This window comes from Bidens hawaiensis, unplaced genomic scaffold (assembly GCF_021521415.1).
Source record: "Bidens hawaiensis isolate Kalapana, Puna unplaced genomic scaffold, B.hawaiensis_p1.1 tig00045313_1, whole genome shotgun sequence".
In the NCBI taxonomy this organism is placed as follows: domain Eukaryota; kingdom Viridiplantae; phylum Streptophyta; class Magnoliopsida; order Asterales; family Asteraceae; genus Bidens; species Bidens hawaiensis.
This window is the reverse complement of record NW_027498048.1, coordinates 86,605-111,595: the sequence shown is the minus strand read 5'-3', so window position 1 is coordinate 111,595 and position 24,991 is coordinate 86,605. Positions and strand designations below refer to the sequence as shown.

The window sequence follows — 24,991 nt, the reverse complement described above, 5'->3', positions numbered from 1 at the left end:
TAGGAAGAGAGAAGACGCGGTTAAGGAGAACCTCATCCACCACTATCCCTCCCAAGGGAGCAACATCCCTCATAACATGCGGTTTATCAATCCCCACAATAAACTCCTCCACAGCTCCCACACCCTCGTTGTACTTGGTGACTCCATCAGCATGATGACACGTCCGTTTAAGAGCATTTGGACGCATACACACCCCACATAGCCACTGGTCCGAGGCCTTAAAAGCCTCCCCAACCGAAATAAATAAATCACAATCCGTGGAAATGGCGTCCCGTAGGGTCACTTTCCGCTCATCCGACGGCAAATGAAGTCGTTTGATATGCGCAATTAACCGAGAGATCCCCCTTGACCCCGCCCAACAATGGAACCCCCCCTAAAGGACATGGCCAAACACCCACCGAACCCACACTATTGTCTAGGGTGTTAGACATAGCACCCTCGTCAACCACTCAACCATGTCCACTTCCGTGCCCACCTCCCCTCCTTTGACAATCCGAGCCCTTGTCGTAACCCCTCACAACAAAAAGGCCAACAAACAAACTCGAGCTGAGTTTTGGGAGTAAAAACCCGAACTAAGAGGAGAAAGGAGAGCAACCGCCAGTTGCTCTCCCCTCCGTAAACCCAAAAAAACCGATTAACTCATTGAGACATTTTATCGAACACCTGGCGGGCAGACCCAAAACCGAGGATTAAAGGCAAAATTGAAATAGCAGTAGGGGTGGTGGTGAGGAGAGAACGAGGATATGACGAGGAGATGATGCTGGTTACTGATGTGTGACGGCGGGTTGTTCTTTAGGCGAAGGTGTAGCAACAGTGGTGGTGGAAATCTGTGGCACATGTAATTAAAACCAAAAAAACCGAACCAAACCAAACCAAACTTATAGCATTTGATTATTTATTCTTATACTTTGAGTAATTTGTAAGAATTTAATAAATATGTAACTCAAATATTTTAGCCCAAACGGATAATGATCAAATCAGTTATTGTACACAAAACTTGTGCCCAAATGCGTAAGGAAAACAGGGGGGGGGGGGGGTAACTTGGCGTTTTGTGACCAAAACGTTACAAATTTGCATGAATAATACATGATATATCCCATTGACCACTCACAACTTAGAATTTTAGCTGACTTCCTCTCCCTAGCCCTCTTTCACTTTCTCTCTCTAAAAACCCCTCTTTTTCATCATCAACATCTCGTAGCGTAAACCTTCATTCAGTTCAATCCAATTTCAGTGGCGAACAACAATCTTCCTAGACGAATCATCAAGGTACGTAATCGATTTCCGATCATTTCATCCATCACCGTATCTCTAAACCCTAACTTTACGCTGTGTAATTGATCCAGGAAACTCAACGCTTACTCAGCGAACCAGGTGACTTCTTTCAACCTAATTCCTTCAATTATTGTACAGCGTAATTATGCGCTGCAATTTTGTGAGGATTAGTTAATTACAGATGTTAGGTTACACATTGCCTAATGAAATGGAACTTGTTTTTCATGCGGATGTAGAAATGTGGTTTAGTCTACCGAGATCTAACTGATGCAGAGTGGATCGATACAGATACTGCTGACCATCAACTTTTGTGTAAACAAAAGAATGCTTGTATCAGTGGGAGTTTTGGCCATTTTGCGTGCTGGTCCTGGCTTCAAAGGATTTGACCGAACAAATTGCATTTTTTTTTCCCAAGTTTTTAAAGGCCCAAACAAGTTTTACGTGATCATGTGCAGCAATCAAACGAGGTTAGCATTTAACATTTATACATCGATCTCTAAGAAAAATAAACGTTTAAGTTAACGTTAGTACAAATTACTTTCCTGATACATAGTTTGTCATGTCAAATTTTTAGCAACTAGCGTATGGTATATGTTTTGGTCTTTAATTGCACAAGCACCAGGGGACGATAACATGTATGGAGTTTTCCTCGATGTGAGGGTCCACATCGAGAAAAGCTCCATACATGTTATCGTCCCCTGCTGCTTGTGAAATTGACGACATTAATTTATACCATACGTTAGTTCTAAAGATTTGACATGCCAAACCATGTATCAGAAAAGTAATTTGTACTAATTTTAACTTAAACGTTTATTTTTTATAGAGATCGATATATAAATGTAAAATGCCAACCTCGTCTGGTCGCTGCACATGATCACGTAAAACTTGTTTGGACCTTTAAAAACTCGGGAAAAAATCGTAGTTTGTTCGGTCAAGTCCTTTGAATCCGGGACCGGCACGCCAAATGGCCAAAACTCCCACTCATATTAGCATTCTTCTGTTTACACAGAAGCTGTTGGTCAGCGGTATCTGTATTGATCCACTCTGCATTAGGTAGATCCTGTAGACTAAACAACACTTCTACATCCGCATGAAAAACAAATTCTATTGCGATAGTCAACGTGTAATCTAACCTCTATAATAAAGGAATCCAATATGAGATAGTTGTCTTAATAGTCAACTAGCCTTAAGGTATGTTCGATATCTATTTCATCAATACTATTATTCTAAATCTTCAATTTCAAAATCGTGTGCGTTTAAACAGTAAATCGATTAGAGTTCATCAATAGTACGAACCCTAAACGTTGGCTTTGATTTTATCATAATTATAATCGCTAAAACAAATTGTGTTCATCAATACTTTTCTGTCAAATTATTTGTTTGTCAATAATATGTTATTTTAAAAGAAGCAATGATATAACCTCTAATTATGTTTCTTAACTTCCTTTTGTAAGTTGTTAATGTTTTTTTCTAACACCTTTATAGATGTTTACATGCAGACTTTTTAAATCATTTATTATAATTCACTAATCTGTGGTTGCATGCAATGTTGGACCCGGATCTTGTTGGCATCCGTCTGCTAATTAATTAGTAGGCAACCGAATTTTCAGCTGTCCTCACATAACCGTTAAAACCAAATAAACTCAATTTCTGCATTGCCCCCTTTTTTGTAAAAAGAAACTTTGTGCTCTGGTCGTTGCATTATTAAGATTGTTACCTTCTTTGTAACTTTGTTGAATCTTATGGGGTTATCATTTATGTTTTGGAATGGTAGATTGAAAGTGATTGTAGTTATTTGATGGGTTTGGATTGAAATACAAGTATAAAAGTCAATAAGTTTAAACCCAAATAAAAAACTCAGTTTAATTATTAAACTCAAATAAAAAAATAATAATCTTTTTACAGTCATTCAAAGCTATTTCAGCCATGTGGAATCTTTTTACAAATGCTAAAATAACCATACCTAGAATGTTGTTTTTATTTTATTACCATCTCGTATGATACACGAGTTCTAACATACTTGAGCTGTTTTCTCAAGTGAATTTAGTATGTAATGGTAAATGAAACATTGTTAAATATATTTTGTATTTAATTATAAAAATTATTCTTAATTTCAAAATGTTTCGTACCCAACCCTGTGTAATACAAGGGTTATAACCTAGTACAATATTATTTAAAACATTAGTTTCTTTACTGTATATGAAATAAAGTCAGACAAACTACTCGGTAGTTAGGTTTAATAAGGTAAAATATACAAACTACTCCGTCTATTGGTTATCACCTACACCACATAACGTTGGCCACCACCGCCACCAGCATCACTTCAGTGTTGCTGCTTCCTCTGCTAGGTCTCCAATCTACATCTGGACGACCGATACCCATCACCACTTCTCACTAGCCGCCATAGAAATGAATAGTGCATGCACCTATGTTTGATACTTATTTAATAATAAAAACACTTAGTTCAACCCAACTATTTTTAGTTTGATCAATTTGGACCCGAACCAAATTGATACTTTAGTAACATGCCTGTTCTAACCTGAACACGTTTCGTTCTAACCCTAGAGTAAGAAAAATTAAATACCTTTCGGTTTCGTGATATAATTTTCTAGTATTGCATTTGACAGCATACATGCAACCATCAATTCTCTTCAAGATTTTGAATACACGACTGAAGTTTCCAGTACCAATTTGCTGGAAGGGAGAAAAATAGTTTTAAAAACTATAGGTGCCATGCTTTAGAAAGACTAGCAGAAGTGCCCGCGCGTTGCTGCGGGTTACAATAGGGGTTTGGTCGGTAGCAGTTTGATTTGTTATAGTACCGCTTCGTCACTGGTCTTTTTTAATTACAAATTAATTATTGTTTTTAATAGATGTTAGAATTTTCTTGTAACTTTTTGGTCAACATTCATATTAAGAAATTGATTGGACAAACATAATTTTTTTGACTCTAATTTAAAGATTGATGTTTGAATCAAATTCCAAGTAAAGTGTGTTTAGTTACTACTTATTAGTAACCGGGAGTTTCAACCTATACAGTGAGTTTTAACCAACACTTTTAAATGCAAAAATAATGAAATTTCAACTAATGTTGTTGTCTGTTACACTTGAAGATGCTCCATAAAATTTTTGCGTCCACGCCTTAGAGCATATGATTGACAAACAAGATCCCGAATCAACAAACTTGAATCATAAATTTCATAAAACATAAAACAAAGTAGACAAGCTCTTTAAGCACATCATGCATCGCCTCATAATCGTGTTTAGTAAGTTCAGTCCAAACTCATTTTTATCCTGTATGAACTTTATTATCTCATTCCTCGTTTAAAATTCTCCATTAAATAGATCATAACATCTTAATCATATTTGGTAGCTACTATTTTTCAAGAACATGAAGTTGAAGCTAAAACCAACAGAAATTTGAGTACCATCTTCTGTTAAAGTGTCTGCGGTAGAAATTGTTTTTGGTTTTGAAAAAGAAAAGAAAATGATCACAAGGCATGTGTAAAGTTTTTTTTGTTAAACCTTTTGTTTTGTAATCGAAACTACATAGAGATATATACGTATGTGATATATGTAAATATAGAGGGGAAAAGATGTAATATTCTTTTAAATGATGTACATATTTGATATACATCTATTTATACATCTCGAATCCCTTGTAAAGTTGTATTTCTTTAATGTTTCAAGTTCGTTTTATTTCATGTTTAGTTCATCTTTTATTATTTAAGGTTTTTGAGTCAAGTTTATATACATTTATCATGTTTTAAATCGTTTGATGTTTTGCATGTAAAACTTTAATTCTTTCTATCTTTTCATGCGAAGTTATGTTCATTTTGTTCGTCAATGATTACATGATTAGTTCACTTAAAGTTTTGATTTGTTTTCGTGTAGTTGGTAGCTTGAGAGTCAAGGTAAAGAAGATCTAGAAGGTTCATGTAGTTGCTTGGAAGCTAAGGAAGATATCTAAGATGATTAAGCAACAAATAACAAGAAATAACACAAAAACTCGTGGGCTACTCCAGAAGGGCGCCGCGCCGCGCTAAGGCAAGGGCCAAGGCGGTCACCGGGCGCCTAGGCCTTCTGGTCAGCCCGTTTTTGCAAGTTCAAGCCCGATTTCTTGATATATAAACATCTTTATACCCTAGCCAATGGGGAGACTGATTGCAGCCGATTTTGAGAGGGTTTCCAAGGTTTTCAAGTTGTTTTTGGAGGCTAGGAAGAGAGGAGATCATAGAGCTTTCATACAATTGTTCAAGGATCGATTAAGAAGGGTTATCTCGTTCTTTATCTTTGTTCTTGTTCATTATCTTTCATGATGTTTCTCTTTGTTTTTAATACTTGTTTAGGATTGTTTTTAATAATGATTCTAGGCTAGACTTCATGTCTACCTAGGTTTGATGAATATGTGTTGATTTGATTCTTGCTTTGGACAATTGATTTGATTATGGTTTCGTTATTTTAATAGTAAAAGACTTGATTTTGCTTTCATGATGCATATGAATGTTTATTATCTTGATTGATTGTTAATTCTAGCTTCACATAGATCTTATATCTCTTGATTGTGTTCTTTAGATTTAGGGTTTATGTTTAATCATTACTTGGTGTTTTGATTATTGTGGTTGAATAGGCCTATTAGATCATAGAAGCTAGTTGATAGTTGGTTAGGGTTTTAAATGTTTTGCTAAATTACAATAGCTGTTAGGTGAGGAGTTGTTCGTGTGACTTGGTCAATCGCATGCTAGGATAGATTGTGACAATATTCTTGCTTAGTGCGTTGATCCTTGTTCATGATATCGTGTTTAGCCTATCAAGTTATCTAGGGTTTAGTGTTTCGTAAGATTGCTTGCTTTAGATACTATTAATTAACCCTATTTGATAATCGTGAGGAAATCAATATTACTGATTGCTTAATAATCTAATAATTATTCTTTGGGTTGTCGCTTGATTCAGTCAAGGGTCCTTTAGTGTTTGTTAGATGAATACATCTAGATATCAGTTTCCATATCATGTTATTTGTCCATTGCTTGATGATTGTTGATGCATGAGATTCTTACCTAGGTATATTCCTTCTCTGATTGGTTTCGATCTTGTGTTTAATTGCTTATTTCTTGTTTACTTGTTTATTTGTTTTCTTAGTTTAATCTTAGTTTAAAAAGCCCCCTTTAAACATTAATAATAAATAGTCGTGTCATAAGTTGAGTCTAATTATTAATTAACGTAATTTATAGAGTCCTGTGGGTTTGATATTCCGGACTTACTTAGTTTTAGTACAATTGACTGATTCACTTGTCGGTGTTTTGTGTAGTTGAGTCATAAGTCTAGTTTTTATTACTTGTTTAGTTTAGTTAATATTTAATTGATTGTTTCTAGCACATCAATATTCATTAAGCATGCGCTTCACGATGGGTACGCGGGAATTAATACCAAAATAATAAATAAAATGAACTATAACTGGCTCAAGTTTATGGCTTTATGCATACAAGATTTAAAAAAGAGAAACAACTAATAGCAATGCGAAAATAATACGCCAATTGTTCTTTAAAAGCTTTACTAACAACTAAAAACTTAAAAGCTAAAAGGTCTCATCCGCATAATCAGAGAACTCCATTTATATTATCATAACACCATGACAAAGCATCAATATTTAAATTCGGCCATCAAACACAACCAACCCAAAGGAAATCGGAAATCGGTAACCGATATCGATTAAAACAACGGATGACCTACTTCTAAGCTACCACATCTCAATTATAACAAAATTCATAGTTCATATGGCATGACAACTCTCATCTCTCACCGAAATCATTTATCACATGGTTATTAGCTATTCCAAGGGTGTTTGTATTTTCAAGAAAGGTCTCATTTGTCTACGCTGCACAGACCACTCTCAAACATTTAGGTCTGTAGTTTGTTTTTCGAAAGACATTTTATTAAAATTAGGTATGTGTGCCCTCCTCTTGATACAGACTTAGACCATGAGCTTCTAATATCTTCTAACCTCTTCCCATATCATATTATGAAATGGGTTTTCACCCTGTTCGGGTTTTCATTTAGATGCCTCTTTTGTCATTTGTTTAAAATTATTAAATTGTTTGTTCGATTCGTTTATATTCTTAAAAATAATTATAGAAAAATGAAAATTGTAAACAAAAACCACCCAACTATATATTTCAAATAATTCTGAATGGATTGAATTAAATATAAAGTACATGAATATATACACTTCAAATATTTAGTAGACTTGGTAGAAAAATATCACATACATCAGATTGGAGACTGATCTTGACAATTTGTTTGTTGTTGATGTCTTTGGTAACTCCAGACCAACCAAAATCCTATAGAAATTTCTACTTTAGTTAAAAGTCAATACATTATTTTGACTTTTTAGAGTTAGTTTCAATTTCATAATAAAAAATATGCAAAGTTGGAATCAATTATTAACACATGGAATGCTTTAACAACATGAACCGGAATACAGTGTAGTCCTTCAAATTTATTTACCCATATATGTTAATGACCAAAATAAAATTAAACTTGATAAGCTCATTAGACTTGCTTATTTTGAAAAGTAAATCATCTAACCTCGATTAGCTCACCACTTCATTTGATTGCTTATGAATATAATACTTTTTTTGTTTTGTTTATTCTAATATGTTACCTATTTTTTTTCTTCTAACAATTATGGAGTAAAAGTTATAAAGTAAAACGGTTCAGAATGGGTGAAGCAGTCGCAAACACTTAACCATGGTTTTCTAATAAATATAAATACGTTAGTTGTGATTAAAAACTATTTTTAAGGATAATAATCTGAATATGAAACGATTTAAGACATCACATCGCTAAAAAACAATTAAAACATCAAGTGTTGTTTACTCGGTTTTGGATGGGTTCATGTCAGGTTCGATAATCGAGTTCGGGTCAAGTGGTTTCGGTTAAACTTCTGTTATTGATTAAGGTTAAAGCCAACACCTAGTTAAAATGAAAAAGAAAAAAAAAGAAACAACTTTATGCGAGTTTTAGTTTTCTCGGGTTAGGTTGTTCAGGTTTTGTCGCCAATACTTATGATGGACAAAATTGTTTCTTTAAACAAACATAGATAAAAGTCAGTGAACGAACATAAACAAACATAAAGAACGAACGCAAAGTAACAAACCAAACAATGTTCGTTCATTTAACTAAATGAACAGAAAGGAAACAAACCAACATCAACGAACTTTCACAAACTTAAATGAACGAACATAGCAATGTTCATTCATTCAACTACATGAATGAAAATTTGTGTTCGTTTATTAAACCAACCAACATAAACAAACTTCTCACCGAACAGTTTGCAGAACGTTCGCTTCGTTACTTTGTTTACAAGCCTAATCATCAAGCCAAACGTGGTAGAAGTTTTTTTGGCATATTTATTTTTCGTCAAATGCTCTGTTTATTACTTCTTTTACAAGCCTAACCCTTATAGAATCAATTGTGTTAGAAATTTTTGGCATGTTTTGTTTTAGTCAAATGCTCAGTTCGTTACTTCGTTTGTAAGCCTAATATTGTTAAGTCAAATGTGACAAAAGTTTTCGGCATGTTTCTTTTTAGTTAAACGTTTGCCATTTTTCTTTTTAGTCAAATGTAATCAAAATTTTCAAGTGGAAAGAAGTGTACCATCTATAGAATATCTCGAGTTTCATTGAGTCATAAACGTATGTAACCTAATTACGAAGAGTTAACAGTAACCTAATTATTTAACCAGCTTCGCGATGGGGACGCAACAAAAGCTTGGTTAGGTAGCAACTTGGTTTTTTATGATACGGAAGTTTACCACCTATACATTTTCTAAAATACAAGAAATCAAAATACGCGCATCCAATACAATCTATATAATTGACATCTAGCTGTAACTACAAAATTTATTTCAATAATTAACAATTCCACTATATTTTTCTTTTTTTTTCTTAGTGGCAACATGTCACACCCCAGCCTACGGCGGAAATGCGGGGGCGCGAACTGATTGTCACAGCTCTCAAGGTTACTATCATGCACAACATTTAAATTACAATATCTATTAACTGAATTCAATTATCAAATAAATCAAATACAACAAGTACATAATTCATACAACAATACGAATTTTATATTTTTTGATTAAATATTCTTCTAACTAAATTATTCACTAAGTCTTCACCAACCTGCATATGCGTATAAAATAAAGTTTTGTCAACAACACATGTTGAGTGAGCAACACACCAGTTTAGTTGTACATATAGTATATATAACAAAAATATGTAGCTGCAACAAGTCATATGAGAATAACAAAATAACCAAATGAGCAAGTATAACTGAGATGTCGAGAAGCACAAAGGCTAACGACTGGCGTATGATCATACTAGACTGAGATTATGTTGGACCTCTCCGAATGCGAAAGCATACAAAGCAAATAAGCACATAAACAAGTAAGGTATAAGTTGTTAACACATAAGACAAAGTTGCAGTTTTGTGTATAAGTATTATATGAGAAATATATTTACGCATATGTCCCCAAAATGTAGAAAACAAGTAAAATAGGGGAATGTGGTACTCACCTCGATGGACGAAGAATAGGGAATAGATAACAATAAGAATAACGAAAGCGGATCACACGCGTTGACGATAAGGCCTAATAAGAAAAAAACAGAATGCGGATATGCTATGTTAATAAACTAGATCGGATAAGCAAGTTCGATATTTGTAAAGCTATTAAGTCATATTATATTCTTTTTAATCATACTTAAAATAATATCTTATTACATATAAAGATATTATATGAAAACAATTATTAGTTTGTTAAATTATATAAGGTATATTATAATACTTTATTATATATAAAGATACTATATAAATAAAACACATCTCTAAAAATATTATTAGTTTATTATGATAATATTTTTATTATGTAAAAATATTATTTAAATAAATTACATATTTAAAAACATTTATTAGTTTATTGAAACATTTAATAAGTTTGTCCACTTATTTATATATATATATATATATGTATATATATATATATATATAACCAAAACATTAGTTTACGTGGTATTATATATACAAATACGGACGAGAGACACGAGAACACAAGTATTATATAATCGGTTTTATTAGAAAAAAAATAGTTTATTTAGTTATTCTTATTATTGATTAGAAATATGATTTAAAAACAAAGTTACCAAAATTATATATGCAAACGGGGTTGAAGGGGTTCGAACCCGCGACCTCTGACCCCACGTTCACAAGAATTAACCAGCTGGGCTTAACCAGCATATGTGCCAAAAACCAGTTCTTATATTTTAAAAATAAAAGCAGAAATAAACATAATTAGAACAAAACCCTAGAATAATCAATTGCGTAAATCAATAATTGTTAATCGAAATAAGGTTAGGGCTTTTAATCTGCTTGTTATCGCGATCAAAACCATATGATTATTTACCTCAGTTGATGATCAGAAGGGGGTTAAATCGATGCTACAGTGGCCGGCGCTAGGAAGTGATGAACGATAATCAAACAGGTGATACAACTCAATTGATTAGAGGGTTTAGGATGACGAGGGTTAGAGTATGGTGTCTGCAAGATCAATTGGATTATTATGATCGTTTACACGTATAATAGAATTCATTAGTTGTCGGCTATACATATTAGGAAAGACAAATCAAAATTGATTAAGTTAACAGAATTACATTGTTTATGGGCCGAAATTGGTATGTACAACGTGATTATGATTGAATTTCCATATACACAGCGAGATTTGAGGTCCAAGTAACCTCGATTATAATTCGGGTTCACGAAAACGGGTCATCGGGTTTAGGATTTGGATGTTGGCTACGGGTTATATGGTTTGATGATTCAAAATAATAATAATATATATATACTTTACCTTTTAGTCTCTGGAAATGAAAGTTGAAACATATTTGGGCAAAAGTTTGGTTTTGGGTTAAAAGTGCCTATTACAGAAAGTTATAATCACATTTTATATAATTAATTAAATAATAATATAATATTAGTTAATTTACTTAATAATGCGGTAAAATTTCCCGAACATCGTAATGGGTCGGGTTTTAAATAAAAAATATGATATTCGAAAGTCCGAGTTGTTACACAACATAACTTTATTAGATAGATGTGTGTTAAACAGGTCATGTTCTGTAAGGCCCCGTTACCGGTAGCCCTACTTTCGTGTTGGATTTACTCATAAACGCAGTTCTAAATATCAGAGTTAATTAAAACATTCGCGGAATATAAAAGCTTTCATAAAACATTTCATAACAAACACGTCTTGTCTTAAAACATCATTTTGTCTTTCAAAATAAACGAAACATTAAACTTAAACGTCTTGAGTCTTCCGATGCCAGCTTCTTATTCAGTGTCATGTGTCTCCTCAAGCGAGCTGCCTCATCCTACTCACCTGCGTGCATACTAAAAGTCAGCTACGCTGAGTGAGTTCTAGTTAATCATACACTATACAATACACATAAACTTATATTCTTTCATTCATACTTTCTTACTTTCATACTTTCTTTTGTATTAACTTACTTTCATATCTTACGTTATAAAGAGCATTACGCCCTACATTCCTCGAGTATTATTAGGGTTCGGTACCCTCCTTCCTCGAGTATTATTAGGGCTCGGTACCCTCTTTCCTCGAGTATTATTAGGGCTCGGTCCCTCTTTCCTCGAATATTAGTAGGGTTCGGTTCCCTAGTTCTCGAATATTAGTAGGGTTCGATTCCCTCTTCGTTACCATACAACCATCCTTTCCTTCTTTTATTAACTTTATCACATTCATACACATAAGCATACATATCATACTTACCTTATACTTAGCGTTACAACCTGACAGTACGTGCAATATCCGAAGATCGTTCACGTACCATCAAGCAATCATTCATACATATCACATCATTCACATAAGGCATACACTTATCTCTTAGGATAAGCGTATTAACAAACATATCGAGTATGCACACAGCCCCGAAAACATAACACATAAATGGGGCTAGAAACTCACCTGAACACGGTTACGTTCACCGTTAATCGTAATCCCTTTCCTCAGTTGTGCACGGCTGACTGTATAACAAGTATACATATCAATTAACTATCACTACTTATATCATCTTTCTAGTCTTAATTACTACCCACAACGAACGAGGGTCCGGGGGCAGCGCCCCTGGCAGCGGGGTCTAGGGGCGGCAGCCCCTAGCAGGGTCCAAGAGGCAGAGCCCCTGGCTGGGGTCGAGCTGCCAGGTCAGTTTGAAAAAATTTTATTTACATTAACTGTCTTAACACATTTTTCATTAGGTTTTTAATTTATTTTCTAATCGAACTTGACTTTAGGCGAAGTTAAACCTTAGGCGAACTTAGCTTTAGGCGAAGTTAAACCTTAGGCGAACTTAGCTTTAGGCGAAGTTGTCATCAGGCGAACTTAGCTTTAGGCGAAGTTAACCTTAGGCGAACTTAGCTTTAGGCGAAGTTGTCATCAGGCGAACTTAGCTTTGCAGGCGAAGTTGTCATCAGGCGAACTTAGCTTTGCAGCGAAGTTGTCATCAGGCGAACTTAGCTTTGCAGGCGAAGTTCATCAGGCGAACTTAGCTTGCAGGCGAAGTTGTCCAGCTGCGGTACTGTTCGTTCTTAACTCCCTTAATCATCTTCGTTTCTTAACCAAATAACTCGATTTAGGTATCCACGGAATCGTCTGACCAGCGCCTACAAACCCCAACCATCAAATCGACCTAACATCGATGTTTAAAGGGTGCGATTTAGGCATATAGTTTACGGGTTCTTTTATCAATCGATTAACCCATCAAATCATAACCATTTTCAGTAAGTTTAGCTTTGTTGGATTCGTTTTTACCATACAAACACAGATCTATCATTTCTATACTAATCCAAACCTAAACGAACAAGTTCTCGATATAAACGTACCGTAAATGAGTCGAACTACGAACACGAGCTGGTCTTGCTGCTTTGGTTCGTCACGACGATCTAGCACCAACAAGCTCGGGTCCTCGTCTTTGGATCTTGGTTCGGGTCGTGTGTGTTTTGGAGTGTGTTAGAGAATAAGATGGAAATGAATGATGGTTTAGGGTTTAGGGGATATTTATATCCCTTAAAGCCCATGGACCTAAGGCCCATTCTCATTTAACCCATCTCAATTAATCTAAGTCCATGATCCGTTCTTTACTCGATATTAATTAATTAATAACGCGAAATCACAAAACGTAACTTTCTTTATTCAACATTATAAATTTTAGGATGTTACATGTTCGCGAGTTGATATGTTAATCCCAAACACAACCCAAACATGAAAAGCATATTCGTGGGTTGACCTGAGCACATGCTGTTTAACCCATCAGTTTATTATTTTATCATACCATACAATAAAAAAAATGGAATTTAGAAGTGTCAATGGATAAATGTTGCTGACCAAACATACACACACACACACAAACGTACATGGGAATGTTTTCCATTTATTTGCACATGAAAATGTAGTGACCATTTCCATTATCAAAAGCCTACATAAAGAAAGTAAGAACTCGGATATTATAACCAGCCTTCCCAACAAATCATCGAGCACAAAATCATAACCATCATATGTATTCTAATTGGAAAATCAAAAACTTAAACTTGAATGTACACTTCACTCAAACCGGTAAAAAAAACTTAAATCATTAATTTAAAGTTGATATTTATTGAGCTCCTTATAAAAATAAGTCATCAGGTTCTACCAATTTGTTCGTATTGATTTAATGTAACATTTAATTTCAACAAATTTATACGGTAGAAGCATAAAAATATTTACAATAATGGTATGAATTTATAAAAACAACTTCTAAAATGTTATTTATATAAACTGAGCTAGGAACTTTTTAATCATCTTGTACAAAACTTACAAGGTCTTTGGGTTTTCTTATGAACACTTAACGTCAAGAAAGAAAAAAATAATATCTTTCAAGCCAAATGGTTGCAAATCACTTTTTTTTATGTAATTTTGCGATTTAGACGTTTGGTTAGTTTTTTTCTAACCACCATATATTTATAAATCGATTGTCATTAAAAAAAACCTTGAAGGTATGTTACCAAAATTATACAAATTATGCAAACATAATGTATACATACATAGACGACATACATATATCGCTTAACAAATACTATGTTCTAAAATCAATTACATTTTCCTCAATCTTTATTGCGTAATAAAAAAAAGTTTAAATGTTTAATTTCAACACACAATATAAAACACTAAACAATTTTTTTTTTTAAATTCATACATTGATATTGTCATAAGCTTACATTAATAATTAACCAAAAAAAAAAGAAAATTACAAACCACATTCAATTTCGAAATCCTAACCACCCATGAAACCAAAGAAAAGATTATAGAGCCAGTATCTTAAAAATTTTCTAGTAAAACCTTAATCAATATCATAAGAAATATATGCACAATACATGTATACTTCACTTGATTCTCATTCAACTCTCTTGCCTACCAGTTACTCATACACACATGCTTAGGCTTCTCCATATGCAACCCCAACACATCCATTGCAAGATCCCCAAATTTAGCCTATGAAACCACCCGAGTCACTTCTTTATCACCGCCAATCCAATATTTGTACTTTTGGAACAATCCAACCCATACTCATTCTTCAGCTTGAATATATCATCGTGAGATTCAATTCCAACAAAAGTGAAAGCCATAGTTGATGCTTGATTTGCTACTAACTAATTGAAGGTAAGTATCCAGTTGTAAATTGATTGTGGACTTAGTGGTATTTATAATAATCTTGTATATAACTTAAAAGGCCTTTGGTTTTCTTATGAATACTTAATGCCAATAAACCATTTTGTGTTATACACATTTAATTCCATTAATTGCCCTTAAAGGTTTATGAATTAATTGAACGTCATGATGAAATTTGCCCTTAAAGGTTTATGAATCAATTGAACGTCATGATGAAATTTATAATATTGATGGATGATGACACTTTAAAGAGATGAACTGATGGCACCATAAACCTTAAAGGATACAAGAGTACATACACAAAACATGACGTTTCATAAACTTGTACGATACGCTTGAAGAATGAATCAATGGATAAATTACTTTTCTTGTCCAATTATGAAATAACTCTTTTGTCCTTGGCATGTAATTATGAAATTACTTTGTTGCCCATCACTCTTTCTTTATATATAATATAGATAGTTAGAAGATGGGAAAATAATTTTACCTCTATTTCATGAAAATTTGTTTGATAGTGAAAATAAGCCATCCGGACAAAACATAACTAAAATTGCAAACGTTTAGAATTGCTAAAATAACTAACAAAATAACATTCTCTTTGCATTTTGCTTCTAACAGACTTCATCTTTTCTGATGATTTTGGACATACCAATTCCTCCAGCTAAATGAAATGGAAAAACAAAAAAAATACAAAATAAAAAAACTATGAACTTAAATAGGTTGTATGCAACCTCTGGAAATATTTTAGTTTAAAGTTGTAATAGCCAAGTTTATTTGTATTAAAAAAATGTTAATTCAATTATATTTTAACTATGAGTAAGGCTAAACGTACCTCCTATTCTACTTGTCGTACCTCCTCCCTAAACTTTGAATTCCTTTGACAATATATTTTGATATATTACTCCCCTCCAACTTTCTTTTCCACTTTATAGTTTCTATATAGTATTTCACCTTTTGAAATATAATTTTTTTTAATATCACTTAAGGATACAAACTGTCACATGTGTGAATTTTTTTTTTCCGATTAAACTACCTTTTCAAATATAAACACCATATCCATGTTAAAATACTAATTATCATATAACCTTGATATTTCATTCTCAAATCATAAAATTCATGAGTAAAAGAGTGTATCAATAATCAAAGTATGAAACCATGAAATAATTCTCAAATCATAAAATTCATGAGTAAAAGAGTGTATCAATAATCAAAGTATGAAACCATGAAATAATTCATTCACTCTTTAAAACATTGTTTCCATAAAGGCATGTCATGTCATGTCATGTCATGTCTTCAATGTATGTATCTCATCACAACTTAAGCATGCTTTTAATGTATTACAATAATGATCAAAGTGGGGTTTAATCTTTATCCTATCATGAAGTCGTGTTTCATCTTTTTATCTTGTCTGATAATTAGTCTTTGGTTCAACTGAACTCCACATGGTTATTACTCATGCATTGGTTAAACCATCTTATGGAAAACCCGCTACTAGCAAGTAAAGGAGCACAAAACAAAGCCACCACTGTAAATAGTTGATGTCACTGCTCAACGCGCATGGCTCTTGTGCTTGTATTTATCTTTGTGCCACACGAAACTCATAAATTTAATGACACAAAGACATCACACATTTTGTTGTACGAACATATTTTAAATAGTTGTTTCATCCCATAACTCTTTGCGAAGAAGCAAGGCCGTCTCCGAAAATTTAAATACCTCCGCCGAGCCAAAATAAAAAGGCCTGTAGGCCTTAACGAAAATTTTTTATTCGCTAAAGTACATGGATAAATCTTTTATCGACCGATTTATTATAAGCAGAAACCATTTTGAGCATGTAATTATCTCATAAACTATTGCAAATAACCTTATTTTTAACACCAAAAAACATATATATGTAACATGTATAAAAAAGTTTGTGCCCCCAAAACTTATGTGCCCCGGCCGATGGTGCGGCTCGCACACCCTCCGAGCCTCCCCTGCGAAGAATAAATGGTTGGGCATAAAGAACTTAGACTCTTAACACAAGTATATATTGTGTATATTCATGTCTTATACAGTTAATGATTTACCATAAAACATTAAAATTATTTGACATTTGATGTGTATTTGGGTTTCATAAAATCATTATCTTACCTTAAGTCACGGGCACCTCTTTTTCAAATGGATTAGGGAAGTTAATCATTGGGAAACATGTGACCCAAACAAATTAAATGAATACACACAACAAAATGCACCTAATAATTTAACATGCCAAAGCGTTTGTAGTCTAATGATATCAAAGCGTTCTTCACGTAACTACAAGGTGAGAATAGACACTGATATAATGTTACAAACATTGTGTCCCAATTTATAATTCGAAGAACAATGTCACTACTACATGAAAGGGGTTTTCATAGTTTGGTTTCAAACCGTGAAACCGTTCGAAACGATCATCTGTTTGGTTCGCGGTCGGTATTTTTTTTTAACTTTCAGTCAGTCAGTTTTATAAATTTCAAATAATAATAAACGGTTTGGTTTACGGTTTGTGCTGGAAACCGGCCGTTTAAAACCAGATCGAACCGTAGTTTTAAAATATATATTTTAGTTTTTTTAATATATGACAGTATTTAATCATCTATATTATATTAAAATTAATTAACATAATTTGAGTTGAATGTAGTTGTTTAGTAATGTAGTGTGTAGCCAAATATAAATTTCACTTAGTTTTCTTCTCTAAATCAATTTCATTCACTTGAAAATTCTTTACTAGTTATGGCATTGAGAGTGGTATTGTTTTCTGCCTTTTATTACTTGGAATAAAAAGAATATATACACTCAAGAACAACCAGTCTGCTAATATGATAAGAAGTGGTTTTGGCGTAACAAGCAAATCGAACTTCGACTATTTTTTTTATCTATACGGATAGTAAGTTCTTTTAGACAGTTAACTCCAATGACGAAGCTTATTTTGTGCAGCAGTGTAAATTTACGCATTTTCGACTGAAAATTTGAGCCCCGTCGTTTTTTATTTTTTAAAATACATTCGGAGTTCCCCTGACAAACCTGTCCCAGCTTCATTACTGGTTCACTTTATGAAGTTTGGATGCATTTTGCTTTATAATTTATTTAACTTTTATAAAGGCCAAACAAGTTCAAAGTTCAAACCGGATTAACGGTTTGGTTTGGTTTTAAGTTCTAACGGTTTGGTTTCGGTTTTCGATTATCAAAAACCGTTAGTAATGGTTTTGTTTACGGCGTGACCTAAAAACCGGACCTTGAGCAGCTATCCCTGCTACTAGGGGTGTTGGGTGCAAACGAGCCAAGCTGCTCGCGAGCTACTCGAGATCGGCTCATTAAAAAGCTCGGCTTTAATCGAGCTTGAGCCTGAGCTCGAGCCTAAAAGTAACCTCGTTTAATAAACGAGCCTGAGCTTCACTTATCGAGCTCAAGCCTAAACGAGCCTGTCATTTATATATATATATATATTAAAATATACTGTATAATTTTATGAAAAAATAAATAAAAATTACTAAATAATATATACTATTTTATACATAAAGTTATAATAGGAAGAAAATATACATAAATTATAATTATATAAAAAATAATTGATAAATAAAGTAAACGAGCTAAGTTCGAGCTTGAAAATCTACTCACAGGCCGAACTCGAGCTTTGAAAATAGAGCTCGAAACAAGCTCTGTATAAGTTAAACGACTCAGCTCGTTTGCACCTCACCCTGCTGCATGATATATCCCATTGACCACTCACTCCTTCAAACTTTAGCTCACTTTCTCTCTCTAAAAACCCCTCTTTCTCATCATCATCATCATCATCATCATCATCATCATATCGTAGCGTAAACCTTCATTCAATTCAATTTTAATGGCGAACAGCAATCTTCCTCGGCGAATCATCAAGGTACGTTATCTGCTTCCGATCATTTCACCGATCACCGTATCTCTAAACCCTAACTTTACGTGGTGTAATTGATCCAGGAAACTCAACGCTTACTCAGCGAACCAGGTGACTTCTTTCAACCTAATTCCTTCAATTATTGTACAGCGTAATTATGCGCTGCAATTATTATGTTTATTATTGATTTGATTGTTATTATTATTATTTATTATTATAATTAATGGTGTAGCTCCGGGGATAAGCGCATCGCCATCGGAAGATAATATGCGGTATTTCAACGTCATGATCCTTGGTCCAACACAGTCTCCTTATGAAGGTAATTTAACATTTTAAGTCTGAGGTTGTGGAGCTACTTCGGGTCATGAATAGTAATGTTATGAGTGCTAGCGGTGCAGCTTGTTGCCTGCTTGCCTTTTGTATCGATGTGTAATGTTCTATATATAGAGTCCACTTGTTAGTTGCTACTCTAAAGAAAGAACTACATTGATATCGATCGTTGTAGTTATTGGATACCATATTGATATTGAATCATTGATTTTGTTGCTAAATAGTATTAATCTTGGACTGTTTTACTTTGCGAATACTTGTTATAGAATTTGATGTAAAATATCACTAAACAATTAGCGTTTTTAATAAGCAATTGGTTAGTTAAAAAAATATATAATTTTTTATCAAGTTCAAATGTTAGTATGGGTACTAAATTGGTGGAGAAGATATAGAAGATTTGATCTTTATTGGGGATTGTAGTGAAAGAAAAGATTATTTCTACAATTCTATCGACGTCTCTGTGTGTGTTTTTTTTTCTTTATTTTTTTGTTAATGAAAGTTTCATCTATCTTTTATAATTTCTATACAAGATGTATGAAGTTTGATTAAATAACCATAGAAAACACAGAGTTGTAGAAAGGAAATATCTTTCATTCACTATAAATTCCCAATTACATTACTCTTAAACGACAGGTTACAAGACATAATAGATTAAACACCCATAGATTTAGAGTTGTTACTTATCAGTTCCTCACACAGCACCACGATCACAAAGTCCCAACAAAGTTCAAATTGACTCCTCCAATTTAGTACCCAAACATCCAAGTCAGCACTAAGTCAGAAAATGTTGTAGTTTAGTAAAAGTTGAGAGAAACTAATGTTTTATGTGTGCTTTGGTTGACCTACAGGTGGAGTTTTCAAGCTGGAGTTATTTTTGCCAGAAGAGTATCCTATGGCTGCTCCCAAGGTACATGGATATATACTGACACATGTTAATATAGTTGTTCTTTTTATTTCTCTCTATAATATATTTATATATTCTGTTATATGATTTGATATTCTATTGGTAGGGTTTTAGTGGTAGAAATTGTTATTATACCTTTTGTGAACTTTACAATACTTCTTTTACGGATATGAATTGATTTGGTTATCATAAATACTGGGTGCCGATATATCCCCAGGATTTATGCCGATATATTCCCGGAGTACAGGAGTCATCTATGCTGATCTGTTATGTATTTTTATTAAAGTTCCAACTATACTTGTTTTGTTTCTTATATGTACTTTTAGCCTATGCAGTCCATATCACCGATATATTAGTGATATATCGGTTATTGGTCCCTTGGCGAAATATCAGAATATCAGTACCGATAATATCAACGATATTGACCAATATTGGACTGATGCTTGATCGATATATCACCGATATTCCCGATATCAGTGTTTTAAGTTTTACTTATCAACTTTTAGTGTTCAATGTTAGTGTTTTAAGTCTTAATCAATTCTTACTTGCTACAATTGTTAGTGTTTGGCAATTTGCAAAAGGTTAATTAAATGGTAGGAGACTATACTGAATTATTAGTGTTAAATTGCTATATATATGAATTTTACATGATATTAAAATTACCGATATCCCACCGATATCTCATGCGATAACCGATATCCGATATCCGATATCCGATATATTTCCGCATTAACCGCTAAGCTTTTAGCTACAAGCTAGTGAGGTACAGCTTCATTTATCAGTAGTCAACTTTTAAGTTCCAAAATTTTAAAGTTAACAGTTGGAGAAATTTTTTTCTGCCTGTGCCTTTTCTTATATTGGGAGTATTATATTTAACATATGTCAGATTCTTATCTAATCCATCATGGGTCATTTTATTGTCTAGATTTTGTGTTAAGAACCTCTTTGTGTTCTGCGTCTAGATTTTGTGTGGTTTAACTGTTTCATTGAGTGCATGGGTCATTTTAGATGGTATAATGCTTGGCTTTGTGAATTTTAAGGTTTAACATTTATCCTTGTGATATAATTTCTACCATACTGTAACAGGTTCGTTTTCTTACAAAAATTTACCATCCCAACATTGATAAGGTTTGTCTTGCCTGTCTCTTCCTTTTTATTGTCCCTAGTTTGTTTGATTTTCTTCTTAGTATGTTTTGTTATGCAGCTTGGTAGGATTTGTCTTGATATCCTAAAAGACAAATGGAGCCCTGCTCTTCAGATTCGAACTGTTCTCTTGAGGTATAATTGTTAAACTGATACCAACAAGATTGATTTTACCAGAGGTGGCAAAATTGGAAGTTTGGTTCTGTTTATAGTGTTGGGTTTCACTTATTTATATGGTTTTTGGTATTGGGCTTGGATCGTTTCATCTCAACAAACAACAAGAAAGATTAGCCCAATAAGGGGATTATGTCCAACAGGCAACAAAATAAAGCAGCCTTTTTTGAGACATTTTAAGTCTACATAATGACATGTTTACTATATATAAGTGGTTTAAGATAAAAATGCAAATATAAAAGTATATACATTTTAAATGGTATGTAAACTCGGTTTGGTTGGGTTGTTTTCTGTCGGTTTTTCAAAGGAAACGGTAACTTTCCAAAAACAATAACAAGACCCCGGTTTTTGTAACATGGTCAGTTATTTTTTGGTCTCTTCAGCTATGTTGTTTTTGGTTTCTAAATTTATAATTTTGTAGAGTGGGTTAAAACATAAAGGCTGTCCAACCGAATCGAATTGTTTCATTTTTAGTTACGTATTATAGCTAAACCTGTATGACACTGAAAGATAATAACATAACCCAAATCAATCCGTTTATAGGTAAATGGGTCGAAATTGCCACCTGCGCATTTTAGGGAACTTTGCTTTGTATATTGACATACAGAGAGAAAATGAAAAAAAATCTCCGTCTTTAGTTACTTCATATAGAAAGAAACTTTGCATGAATTCTTTCAGTATTTATTCAGTCTGATAATAACATAAAAATTAAAGCTTGATATTTGCATTGTTTGGATTGTATCTGTTAGCATTCAAGCTCTTTTGAGTGCTCCGAACCCAGATGACCCACTCTCCGAGAACATAGCAAAGCACTGGAAATCTAACGAAGCTGAAGCTGTTGAAACAGGTGCACATAGTTTTTTGTTATTTTTTAGATAGTACATTGTAAATGTTTTTTTTTTTTTTTTTGTCTTTAATGTTTTTCTATTTGTTGAAATTGCAGCAAAAGAGTGGACCCGTTTGTATGCCAGTGGTGCTTAACGAATATTCGGGCCATCATGTTGTTTGGGAAAAAAATAACTATGTATTTGATTAGGTCTAAAACTTGAATGGTTCCGCCTGCTGCAGTGTTCACTTCTTTTTCAGATAAGATACTCGTCTTTCCTAATTTTCATATGTAAAACTTTCATCTGGTTATGTGAAATAGTATCTTTCAAACACCGTTGTTATAACCCTTAGACTCGGATCGGGTGGTGTGATTCCCATTGCTATGACCGCCTATTTGTGTTTGGGGTTGACGTCAGACATCAAATGTAACAATAAGATTTCGTTAAAACCGGTATACCAGTGACTATGTTCTCAACGTTGTTTTGTTTGCGTGTTATTAATTATTTAGAGTTTGTTAAGAAAGATAAATTTGTGTTTTTGTGGGTCCCATGCTCTCAAAACTAGACCTGACCAGACCAGCTCCTGGTGCCACCGGGTTGGCTTTTCAGTTAAGTCTATGACTATTGTTTTGTCGGGGTGTTTATGGTGTGGTTTGGGCTGCTTACCAAAAAAATTTTAACCCGAAGGCCAAACTGTGATCATAAAAAAAATGACAACTTGTATTTATTAGTTGGCTGGCCCGTGACCTAGTAGTGCACAAAACCAGTGTCCGTAGGAATTTTTAATATAGGAATTTTTATGAGTTGTGTTTTACCTACTTGGCAGTGATATGATAAGATGTTTTTTTTGCTATAATGTGAATCCACCACGGTTACCGTAGGAATTTTTTAATATAGGTTTAACATCACCTCAAATGTCATTGCCAGGGATGTTCGTGTTTCGGTCTTGACTGTTTTTGTCACTAAAATCGAAACCTAAGCGTTGAAATTAAACAAAACCGTTACTAATGCTTTGGTTTAACGGTTTTAGCTTATTGGACGGGGATGCATTTGCGAGGGGACCAACCCTCTTTATATTGCACGTTGGCCCGGGTTTGGAAGTGTTTATGACCCAATCCACTTTTCCAACTCTGTGTGAAAGTGATGGATGTTTGATTATTCTATGAACTTGTAAACTATTAACGATTCAAAAAATAAAAAAAAGTCAGTTTTGGAATGAAAATTTTCCATATAACTTGTAACCAAAAAGCATTTGTTAATTTATCTACCAGCTTAACTGAATATTGACCATAGTGATAACTTGGATTATGCCGAATTAGCGTTAGGAAAATTGGTTTTTATTGGTCATAATTATTGTCTTTTGGTCATTGTCGGTCCCAACTTTTAATGTATTTGTTCCTAACGGTCCGCGGCTAAAAGAATCCTAACGTCATTAGTTTCAGGTCGTCGGAAAAACGTTTTTGCCCGGGAAAGTCAATTTTTTTGCCGGAAAACACCACTTGAACATCGCCACCACCACCAATTGACTCACCGCCGACCAACTACCATCACTTAAGCACCATCAACTGATTCGGACGATGGTTCTAGGGTTCCGACGACATAAATAATTGGGGCTTTTACTAGAAAAAGATTCCTAAAGGTACGATGTAAAGTTACCATGATGTTTGGGACAAAATTACTGAGTTTTCGGGAAAAAAAATGTGTGTTTTCCGGCCAAAAACGTTTTTCCGGCGACCTAAAACTAACTATGTTAGAATTCTATTAGTCGCGGACCGTTATGAACAAATACGCTAAAAGTTGGGAGTGCCAGCAGCCAATTCGTTAGTTGGGACCGGCAGTGACCAAAAGACGATAGTTGGAACCAATAAAAACCAATTTTCCTTAGGGTTATAATGATTAACGTATATTATCGCTCAACTTATACCGTCTGATCCAATTGTATACGGCTTGAAATTTTTGTTACCACAAACCAAACTGTTCATTATGTTTTAAAACTTTTAAAACCGACCAACCAAAATATATAAAAAAAACTGACCATGAAATCAAATCGATTATCGAATTTACACCTACTTTTTTCTATAAATGTCTTGGCAGATGAATAATGTCTTACCTTTATTTAATATTCAAAAGTGTAGTCCATCATTCCTAATTTAAAACACCTATACTTACCTCTGAACGTACCAGACTTTCTAAAAAAGTTGGTTAACACAGGGCTACATTTGACAATTTACCAAACTCATCTATCCTCATTTATTGAACCAAATGTATTAATTAAACCCAACTGCCCCCTGTCAATTTATTTATTTTATTTAATTTGTAATAGACACATATAAAGTTTGTGTATAAATAAAGATTAATATATATTATTATCAAGATAAAATAAAGCCTTGTGAATTCTGGTCTCTTAATTTCATTACGAAATTGTCTTATTCTTGGTTTTTCAGTAATTACATTAGTATTTCTGGATACATGTGAGTTTTCATACACCCGTTTATGAGCTTATACTGAAAGTTATATGTTTGGATTCATATTATTTAAAAGTCGGTCTTGACTTATGTGAAAAAAAACTGTTAAAATATCAAGTATTTTAAAATTTGTTTAATTATATGACTAAAAGTTACCCATTATCGAAAATTTGATTAAAACTCATCTAAAAAACTAGTTTAAAATTCAAATAT

At 33.5% G+C, this 24,991-nt stretch overlaps 1 protein-coding gene across 4 annotated transcripts; it reads left to right on the top strand.

Moving 5' to 3' along the window:
• Positions 1 to 1,151: 1,151 nt before the first annotated feature.
• LOC143595545 (ubiquitin-conjugating enzyme E2 35) lies at positions 1,152 to 22,750 on the top strand. Of its 4 annotated transcripts, none has more exons than XM_077074530.1 (9): positions 1,179 to 1,199; positions 18,876 to 18,941; positions 19,019 to 19,046; positions 19,168 to 19,254; positions 20,114 to 20,172; positions 21,256 to 21,297; positions 21,374 to 21,447; positions 22,236 to 22,333; positions 22,430 to 22,750. In XM_077074530.1, exons 2-9 carry the CDS (start codon positions 18,906 to 18,908, stop codon positions 22,465 to 22,467), a joined length of 462 nt encoding a protein of 153 aa, XP_076930645.1. In that variant the 5' UTR covers positions 1,179 to 1,199; positions 18,876 to 18,905; the 3' UTR covers positions 22,468 to 22,750. The 4 variants fall into 4 exon arrangements, with proteins under 4 accessions (XP_076930649.1, XP_076930648.1, XP_076930645.1 ...); XM_077074531.1 differs by having other exon boundaries at positions 1,190 to 1,202; positions 18,879 to 18,941; XM_077074534.1 differs by lacking the exons at positions 18,876 to 18,941; positions 19,019 to 19,046 and adding an exon at positions 1,347 to 1,374 and having other exon boundaries at positions 1,152 to 1,269; positions 22,430 to 22,749.
• The last annotated feature ends 2,241 nt before the right edge of the window (positions 22,751 to 24,991 follow it).